At 46.9% G+C, this 10,688-nt stretch overlaps 1 protein-coding gene across 1 annotated transcript in view; it reads left to right on the forward strand.

Moving 5' to 3' along the window:
• unc13bb (unc-13 homolog Bb (C. elegans)) overlaps positions 1-10,688 on the forward strand; it is a gene marked incomplete at both ends in the record, with an annotated part of 107,148 nt that overhangs the window by 63,534 nt on the left and 32,926 nt on the right. Inside the window, 5 exons of the mRNA XM_080017717.1 lie at positions 1,760-1,834; positions 2,332-2,551; positions 3,561-3,788; positions 5,477-5,618; positions 5,959-6,128. Coding sequence (XP_079873843.1) covers positions 1,760-1,834; positions 2,332-2,551; positions 3,561-3,788; positions 5,477-5,618; positions 5,959-6,128 — 835 coding nt within the window. The remainder of the gene's footprint in view (positions 1-1,759; positions 1,835-2,331; positions 2,552-3,560; positions 3,789-5,476; positions 5,619-5,958; positions 6,129-10,688) is intronic.

Consider the following 10,688-nt stretch of genomic DNA (forward strand, 5'->3'; position numbering starts at 1 on the left):
CCAAAAAATGAAATATCAAGTGGGACTAATTTTAAACAGCAGACACATCTATAGACACATATTTGCATTGGACCAGTGTTTTTCAACCATTGTACATGGCTTTTCAACCACAGTTCCACCTAAAATGCTCATAAATACATAAATAGTGGAAGTTCTAGTTCTTGTTTTGCAAGATCAAAATTGCTGCACTAATTCATCTCACGCATCAGCTCTGGCTCCAGCAGAACAGCAGCTCTGCGTTGATCGGAACAAGTATTCATCGGAAAGGGAAAACCAGAGGTGTCCTTAGGGGTGGGGCGTGCGGGGCTCCAGCCCCCAATGTTTAATGAATAGCCCCCCATTGTAAAGTGGCCCTGCAGGGCCGTCTCCGCGCCCCAATCGCTCCCTCGCTGCCGGCACCGACTGTGCCCATGATGCGTGATCAGTGTGCCAAAACAGTGTGGTTTCATTTGAGATGAATTTTAGATTTTTTCATTTTTCTTTTTTTTTACTCTGTTTACTTATGGAAGGAAACGGAGTAAAATGGGGACACTGGGCAGTCCAGGGTGGTACAGTGATGGGGACACTCTCTCCGTCACCCCCTCATCGACAGTTGGCCTAGAGCAGGGAAAAGGGGCCGATGAGAGCTGATGAGAACTATTAGTGGCGATGAAAGATGATGTTTTTTGAGATTCATTTCTTGACGAGTCGCTCAGTAAAAAGAGTGGTTCCATTTTCCGACTCTCTGTTGGCAACGCACGGTGAGCGAGGGAGCTCTTCCTGAGCGACGAACCAGAGGCGGAGCAGTCGCTTCGGCTCTTAGTTGAGAATGGAATTCTCACAGGAGTCATTCAATTACGTCAAAACCATTCATTTTGCTGGAATGTGAAAGAGTAAATCAGTCACATTCAATATGAATTTTGCCCAAATCTCAGACCTACTTTTTTCCTTGAACCTAGTTGAATCCACAGTGATTATTTTCTGTTTGTTAGTCGAAGATTCACTCTTTTGCCTTGAGTGACTGCGGACTCCCGATTCTCGTCTAGCTAGATTTGCGGTTGGCAGGACGGGGGTTTGGGGCCGTGGGGTAACTTCCTTGTGAAGGGCGTGGCCGCGACAGACATCAGGTTGGAAAACACTGGGTTGGTCAATCACTTTATTGTGTTGTTGGGGTTGAAGAGCCTTCAACACCTTTCCAACTGGTGCAAATGAACACATTTGCACACGTCTCTTTGGTCCGATTTGGTACCTGCTTGATATTGTTGTCCTTATTATTATTATTATTATTATTATTATTATTATTATTATTATTACAATATTAGACCGATTCACATTTCCCTGCCTCTAGAGAAGGGGGGGATGTGTCCTAACTAACACGGGTGTTAACACTCTAACCCGGGTTCTGTTGTTCCCAGTGGTTTTACTACTAATCTAAAAAAACACCCTCCTCTCCTCTACTTTGCTCTTTTGGTTCTGTGTTGCCTTCCCCCTGGTACTCCAGTCTTCCAGTAGCCAACCCACTAACCAACGCCTCTGAAAAAAAGAAAGAACTATTAACTACAGATAACTATTTGACCCTACTGACCTTTTCTAATAACCCCCACCCACCACCCCCACCTCCCTCTCTGTGGCCAAACTGCGCTTGGTTCTGTTCGGAGCAGCACTCTCCTTTGGGGGTGGACCCTTTTGGTTTTTTGTTTTTTTTCCCTTGGGGTTGTACGCATGTTGATTTTTGGGTTAATTTGTCCGTGGTCCTTCCTCCACTCCACCTGGTGTGCAGTCTCTGGTCCAGGCCAGAAAAGCCGGGATCGCCTCCACCATGGCCGCTCGCTCCTCCATCAAGGACGAGGAGCTGGTGAGTACAACGGGCACAAGTGTAATCTCAAGTTTAGTTGGAGAAGTCAAAATTTGACATGATTTTAAATTCTACAAATCCCTCAATGCTTAAAGAAAAGTTTAAAAGTTTGTTTTTATTTTTGCAATGAGTTCATATATACTGTATATATATACATAAAAGCAATAGCTTTATGGCAAAATCAAGGTAGAACACTGCACAGGTATCCAGTAAATCAAACTTGAATTACAAAATAAGATTATTTATTTGATTGGTGGATCTTTTAAGGATTATTGGATTTTTATTTTGAAAAGTATGAATATATATATATTTTTTATGATCAAAATGATTCGATTTTTTTATTTGAGTGAAATCCCGAATTACATTTATATTTTTTAATTATTGCTCCTAATAAACATGCACTTCAGTTTTAAACTTCCAAGTGAAAAGTGCCTTTATCCGTTTATTGTCCATTTTAATAAACAAAAAAATAAATAAATAAAAAACCTAATTTGCAGAAAAACCACGTGTACAAGAAGACCCTGCAGGCTCTGATCTACCCCATCTCCTGCACCACGCCGCACAACTTCGAGGTGTGGACCGCCACCACGCCCACCTACTGCTACGAGTGCGAGGGGCTGCTGTGGGGCATCGCCCGCCAGGGCATGCGCTGCTCCGAGTGCGGCGTCAAATGTCACGAAAAGTGCCAGGAACTGCTCAACGCCGACTGTCTGCAGCGTGAGTAACAGCAACGCAGTCCCCTGTTTCCCAGTCGGCACCCTTCCGACGTGAAATAACCCCAAAGAAGAAGAGGAGGAGGACAAAGACTACCCTGTTCACCTCCAAAAACATCACAAATAGAACCCATAGAACTGTGCTTATTGCTTTGATGCCCGACTAATAGTTGAAGATGTAGGACGATTCGTTCCCGGCGAACAAATCTTTTAAAAGACACGGGAGTCTTGAGCCACTCCGGCAAAAGAGTGCATGTTCGACTCACAGACTGAAAATTATTACAGAGGAATACAATTTCGATCAAATTGTGAAGGCATTTGGCATAATTAATATAGAACGTGACTGATTTACACACTTGCACCACCACAATAAATCATTTTGAGAGGATGAAATGATTCTTGTGAGAATTCCGTCCACAACCCAGAGCCGAACCGACTCTTCCTCCTCTCGGTCGTTGTCCAGGAAGTCCTCCCTGGCTCGCCGTGCGTTACACTGACTTAACCAAACGGAAACAAGAGTTGGACCAATAGGGCGACTCTTTTTTATTACATTACATTACATTACATTGATCAGACGCTTTTATCCAAAGCGACTTACAATTGTTCAAACACCGACGGACGCAGCCATCAGGAGCAATGAGGGGTTAAGTGTCTTGCTCAAGGACACTACAGCATGCTAGCAGGAGGAGCCTGGGATCGAACCAGCAACCTTTGGATCACTAGACCATCGGCTTTACCGCCTGAGCTACCATCCCCTTTATACAGAATGATTTGTCAAGAACCAAATCCAAAAAAACCCCAAAACCTTTCCTAGCTTCTAATTGTTCTCACTTTCAGTGTGCAAGTTGGAGGTATTCTGGCTGGAACTGATGAACTAGTACAGAAGTTGTACCTCGCCCACAGGGTCCACCACACCCCAGTTTATTTAAATCACCAATTCTTTCATCTTAAAAGATATATATCTCTGTTATTATTCTCTGTTTATGCCTTCATTGATTTCTTTTTTTCTGTAGGTGCCGCAGAGAAGAGCTCTAAACACGGAGCGGAGAACAGGACCCAGAACATCATCATGGCCATGAAGGACAGGATGAAGATCAGGGAGAGGAACAAACCGGAGATCTTCGATGTGATCCGGGATGTGTTCATCATCAGCAAGGCCATCCACGCCCAGCAGATGAAAACCATCAAACAAAGCGTCCTGGACGGCACCTCCAAGTGGTCGGCCAAGATCACAATCACAGGTACCGCCATTAACTTAACAGCAAGCCCCTCACCTGCTTCACGATGGACCAGTGGTTAGCGCTGGTTGCCGCTTCGCAAGGAGAAGGTGCTGAGTTTGAACCTGACGGGGGCTGTTCTGTCTGCTGTTTGCATGTTCTCCCACCCTAAGAACATAAATGTCAGGCAAACACACTCCTGCTAGTACCGCTGGACCTAGAACAGTATTTCTTTCACGGGAGCTCCGCTGTGGCTGATCACTGTTCCTTAAAGTTGGGATCGGTTAAATGTAGACCAGTCGATAAAGTATAACTTGAACGGGCCAGCTGCCAGCTGCCAATCTCCTGGCTACAGGGACTTGCACATGTGTTGACTGTGTCAGCGTTGAACCATTCCTTTCCTATGTAGAGAGTGTTGGTGCCTTAGTTTGATGCACCATGGTGCTCACAATCCTCATACTGAAGTTCAATTCACTTGATCCTGACCTTTTAAAATGTTTACCATCACAATTGAGTCTTGCATGCAGCAAGACTTAAAGTTTCACTATCAAAGAAAATAATACTTTCTGGCTAAAGCAAGGGCCAGATTACCTGATTTGCCGATTTGGCAACAATTAGAGATCGGGTGGAGTTAAGTGGTAGTCAAGGGTGGTACCGGGTAGTCAAGGTTGGTACAGGGTAGTCCAGGGTGCTACAGGCTAGTACAGGGTAGTCCAGGGTGGTACATGTTAGTCCAGGGTGGTACAGGGTGGAACAGGGTAGTCCAGGGTGGTACATGGTCGTCCAGGGTGGTACAGGGTGGTACAGGGTAACCCAGGGTGGTACAGGGTAGTCCAGAGTTGTCCAGTGTGGTACAGGGTAGTCCAAAGTAGTCCAGAGTAGTCCAGTGTGGTACAGGGTAGTACAGGGTAGTCCAGGGTGGTACAGGGTGGTACAGGGTGGTACAGGGTAGTCCAGGGTAGTCCAGGGTTGTACAGGGTAGTACAGGGTGATACAGGGTGGTACCGCGTAGTCCAGGCTGGTACACGGTAGTACAGGGTGGTACAGTACAAAGTATTCCAGGGTGGTACAGGGTAGTCCACGGTAGTTGACATGCCCACTCTCCGTGAATGAAGAAGGGTAATTAATGTCATAACCCAGGAGGACAAAGAAGAAGAAGATAATACACGTTTATATTGCGGATACGTCCAAATACATGGAGTATCAACGCAAAAAAAGTCACATGTACTGATAAGTCAGTGGCCTTCATCCGCCATCTTAGGTGTGCTGTAATACTCTGCAGCATCATTGCGTCACATCCTACCTCCTGCACGCTCTACCCAGCCTCCGCCCCTCACCTGAACTAAACTTTGTATTTCCAGGTAGTGTTTAACGCGTCTGACACGGACAATCTCCGGTTGTCAGCTACACGTGTGAAAGGCCAACTACGGACAATGTCCAGACCTGATTATCTGGGCATTGTCCAGAGTGTAGAGTGTGAAAGCAGCTTTAGTTTCTCCCTTTCTTGGTTTTAAAGCCTTAAACTAGATCTAAAGGGTCCTATCAACCTATAACTGATAAATTTGATTCCCATGTAGGGGAAAAAAAATGCTACGAGCGCTTTTGAGTTATTGTGATTACAGAACATTTCTAATATGCTGTACCGCATCACCCGCTCACCTGGTTATTTGTTGATCTTCATCGTGTGTCTCTCTCTCTTTCTATCTACACAGTGCTTTGTGCACAGGGTCTCCAGGCCAAAGATAAGACCGGCTCTAGTGATCCCTACGTGACCGTTCAGGTGGGCAAGACCAAGAAGAGAACCAAGACCATCTACGGGAACCTCAACCCGGTCTGGGAGGAGAAGTTCCACTTGTGAGTCCAACCATCCAAACTCACCCTCCTCACCCCTTTTTCCCAGGACGGGGGGATACAACTGAACTCATTCCTCCATTAAAAGTCAATACAAGGTCTTCAAATTCGGCTTTTAACAACAATGTTGGAAAATGTTTTGATTCAAGACAATTTCAACCAGAAGTCCGACGGACCACGACAAACGTACAAAACAACCTCAAGTAAACAACACCAATGAAATTCTTCACCCTAAAATGAAGGAAGATAAAGTTGATAGAACGCTGATAAACAGCACAGCTATAGGAATTGTTTTTTTACTGTTTTTAACATTATCTACCGTATTATTTGTCCTTTAACCCAGCGAGTGCCACAACTCGTCGGACCGCATCAAAGTTCGTGTTTGGGACGAGGACGATGACATCAAGTCCCGGGTGAAGCAGCGACTGAAGAGGGAGTCGGACGACTTCCTGGGGCAGAGCATCATCGAAGTGCGGACGCTGAGCGGGGAGATGGACGTCTGGTACAACCTGGGTCAGTATCACTACTCTGCTTTCATCGCCACGGTTAGGCTGCCATTTAGCCTGCCTGGTTACTACTCAAAATTTGAACTGAAAAATTACATTTTTAATAATCTTTGAATCTAAGAAAACATGCATTTAACCATTCAACATAATGGGTTTACCCATCTCAGGTTATATATATTTCATGTTTTACTTTGTTGAAGACAGTTTGAATGAGACACGGGGTTGGAGTAACAGGGTTGGAGTAACAGGGTTGGAGTAACAGGGTTGAAGTAACTGGGTTGTAGTAACAGGGTTGTAGTAACAGGGTTGAGTAACAGGGTTGAGTAACAAGGTTGAGTAACAGGGTTGTAGTAAAGGGGTTGTAGTAACAGGGTTGTAGTAACAGAGTTGTAGTAACAGGGTTGTAGTAACAGGGTTGTAGTAACAGGGTTGTAGTAAAGGGGTTGAGTAACAGGGTTGGAGTAACAGGGTTGTAGTAACAGGGTTGTAGTAAAGGGGTTGTAGTAACAGGGTTGACTGAACATTATGGGACACAACGTTTCAACATCTATGTTGAAAAACTCCCAAAAGTAGATGAAGTGAGATATGAAATGGATTCACACAGTAAACGCATCAATGTCACCTTCAAATGATTGTATTTCAAGGTCAAGTTTACTTCTGGTGGCTTGGGACGCTGGTACTTTGTTTTCATGTTCTGAGGTTTTCTTCTGAAACTTGCTTGTAGGTAGTTGTACAGGAAGCTTTACTTCAACGTAAAAACTATTCAACCTTTTACTTGACATGAAGACGTGTCAATGTAGTACCAGTGGGACACGCAGGGCTCCCTGGTATTTGTGAAAGTTATGTTGATGAAGTTCCCTTGTGGCGCTGCTCCAAACCGTTGGAAACCACAGGAATGAAGAGGTTAAAGTGGCAGAAGCAACTCGGTGCTTTGACTTGACACGAGGACGTTGAGGTGAAAAGGTTCAGGAACAGGAAGCAGCAACATCCTGTTTTATCTTCAGGTAAACTGTGATAAAAACACAAAGGTTTGGGGCCTGATATATGTGTATATACACTTAATATACAGTGTATATATATATATATATATATATATATATATACACACTTAATATACAGTGTATATATATATATATATATATATACACACTTAATATACAGTGTATATATATAGATTCAAGATTCAAGATTTTTTATTTGTCACATACATATACATACTTCCATACATATATGCAGTGAAATGTAATGCAACGCACCCGGTGATAGCACACAATAAGTCCTAGGAAAAAATAAAAGATAAAATAAAATAAAAAGTAGAAAATTCCTTTCTAATAGACCGACTAACTGACTCCTAAAACGTAATACAGTAAGTGGAATACTTATAGAATAAGATAAAAATATAAAGAATAAAATACAATAAAAATAAATTGAAATAAAATGGAATAGATAGAAGGAATATGCCTATGTATATACAGATATGTGCATCTAAAGTGGCATGTGAATTAAAGTGGCATGTGAATGTGAATAGTGTGAGGTAGTGTTTGGGATAATACAGCACAGTATACAACAGTACGGCGCAGCAATACGGCATCACGAACAACCCTGAACAGTGACACAGTATGCGGTACAGTATGCTACATACAGTACAGTAGGTAGTGGAGCCTAGTGCATGGCTCAGTTAGGACCCCTGGTGAGGTCAGCGTTGACAGTTCTGATGGCGTGCGGGAAAAAAACTCTGTCTCAGTCTCTCTGTTCTCGCTGCGTGACTGCGGAGGCGCTTGCCTGACGCAGCAGCTGAAACAGTCCGTTGTTGGGGTGATGAGGATCCTTCATGATCCTGCGGGCTCTGCTACTACACCTCCTGGTGTATAACTCCTGCAAGGGGGGGAGGGTAGTTCCAGTGGTACGTTCAGCTGAACGCACCACCCTCTGCAGGGCCCGCCTGTCCTGGGCAGTACAGTTCCCAAACCAGGCAGTGATGTTGCCTGTCAGGATGCTCTCCACTGCTCCAGAGTAGAAGGACTTGAGGATCCTCACCGAGACCCGGAATTTCCTCAGCTGCCTGAGGTGGTAAAGACGCTGCCTCGCCTTTCTCACCAGAGTGTCTGTGTGAACAGTCCATGTTAAGTCCTCTGTGATGTGGACTCCCAGATATCTGAAGCCGCTCGCCCTATCGACAGAAGTCCCATTAATCCACAAGGGCGCGTGCGTCCTCGATTGTGATCCACGCCTAAAGTCCACAATCAGCTCCTTGGTTTTGCTGACGTTCAGGTGTAGGCTGTTGTCCTGGCACCAGAGTGACAGGTCAGCCACCTCCCCTTCTCATCGCAGTCGGTGATCAGGCCCACGACCACGGTGTCGTCAGCAAACTTGATGATGGTGTTGGAGCTGGACCTGGCCACACAGTCGTGTGTGTACAGGGAGTACAGTAGGGGGCTGAGGACGCAGCCCTGGGGGGATCCTGTATTCAGGGTGAGGGAGCTTGACATGTACTTCCCCACCTTGACCACCTGGGGGCGACCTGTGAGGAAGTCCAGGATCCAGGTGCACAGCGGACCATTCAATCCTTGCTCCATCAGCTTGACAGCCAGTCTGGTGGGAACTATGGTGTTGAAAGCTGAACTATAATCGATGAACAGCTTTCTCACATAGGCCCCCTTCTGGCCATCCAGGTGCGTGAGCGTGGTGTGCAGTACCTGGGAGACCGCGTCATCCGTGGATCTGTTCTGCCGGTACGCAAACTGCAACGGGTCCAAGGTGCGGGGGAGGGAGGCGCAGATGTAATCCTTAATCAGCCTCTCGAAACACTTCATGACCACCGAGGTGAGGGCCACCGGACGGTAGTCATTCAGGCAGGTTGGAGAGGCGATCTTCGGGACAGGAACGACGGTGGACCTCTTGAAACAGGACGGGACCACTGATTCAGCCAGGGAGATGTTGAATATTGTGGTGAACACCGGAGCTAGCTGGTTAGCACAGGTCTTCAGTACTCGCCCAGATATGCCATCTGGGCCCGCAGCTTTCCTGGTGTTCACCCGCATCAAAGCCCTCCTGACCTTGTGCACGGACACTGAGAGTGCGCGCTCGTCCCCAGCGGTGTAGCTCCAATTAGCCGGCAAGCTAGCGGTGCTGCTGCCAGACTCGAACCGCGCATAAAAGGAGTTCAGTTGGTTGGCCAGGGAGGCGTCCACACTCGTGGCTGGGGAGGAGCTGCTCTTGTAGTTTGTTATTGTTCGCAGCCCCTCCCACAAGCGTCTTGTGTCCCCCCGCTCCATCTGCAGCTCCACGGTGTCTCTGTACGTCCGTTTAGCGTCCCTCACCGCCCTCCGCAGATTGTACGACGCCGCTTTGTAGTTGTCCATGTTACCAGATACAAGTCCGTCGTTGTAAGCGGCCGTGCGCGCATTCAGAGCGCAGCGGATGGATTTATCAACCCATGGTTTCTGGTTTGGAAATATCCAAACTTTCAGCGTGGGAACGATTTCATCCGCGAGCGTAGTCACAAAACTTACTACAACCTCCGTAAACTCGCTGACGTCACTTGAACTTGTTTGGAACATGTCCCAGTCTACGTCAGTCAGAGCGTCCTGAAGCGCAGCCTCTGATTGGTCCGTCCACCGCTTCACTTCCCTCGTCATCACCAGATCCCGCGCGATCAGAGGCCTGTAAACAGGAAGCAGCGAGATCGCGGCGTGATCTGATTTCCCGAAAGCAGGAAGCGACACGGGCTTGTATCCGTTCTTGTAAGGAGTGTAACAATGGTCCAGAGTTCTGTCTCCCCTGGTGGCACACGTGATGTGTTGGTGGAAATTCGGCAGAACTTTTTTAAGGTTGGCCCTGTTAAAGTCCCCAGTCACCACCACAGCCGCGTCGGGATGTCTGTTCTGAAATCCGCACAACACATTGTGCAGAACCGACAGAGCTGCGTCGGTGTCCGCTTGCGGTGGGATATAAACGGCTGTAATGATGACCGTGCTGAATTCCCGGGGGAGATAAAATGGACGGCATAGTATGGTCAGCTGTTCCAGGTTCGGCGAGCAGGAGTGGGAGAGGAATTTGGTGTTGTTGGCGTTACACCAGCGGTTGTTTACCATTAGGCAGACGCCTCCACCTTTGGATTTCCCCGACTCTCCCGTTCTGTCGCCGCGGAACACGGAGAAGGCCTCGGCTGGACGTATGGCTTCATCCGGCACCAGTGGGGTCAGCCATGTTTCCGTCAGGCAGAGGACGCAACAGTTCCTCGTGTCTCGATGGAATTGAATCCTCGCTCGAAGTTCATCCATCTTGTTCTCCAGGGACTGGACGTTGGCAAGAAGGATGCTTGGCAGAGGTGGACGGTAAGGTTGCGTCCTCATTCTGACCCGAATGCCGCCGCGTTTACCTCGGTGCTTCCTCCGTGGGCCGGCTCGTGGAACAGCGACTCCATTTCTGTGGTAGTTGTTGTTGCGAGTGTTCCCGCGTAGGATTTCCGCCGGCCACTCTGCTCCCACGGATAAAAAGTCCCAAAGTTGTTCGTTTAGGGAAATTTTTATATCCATGAGTGCATCGCGGCCGTATGAGTTAATTG

The sequence above is a fragment of the Zeus faber genome (assembly GCF_960531495.2).
Source record: "Zeus faber genome assembly, chromosome: 17".
NCBI lineage: Eukaryota > Metazoa > Chordata > Actinopteri > Zeiformes > Zeidae > Zeus > Zeus faber.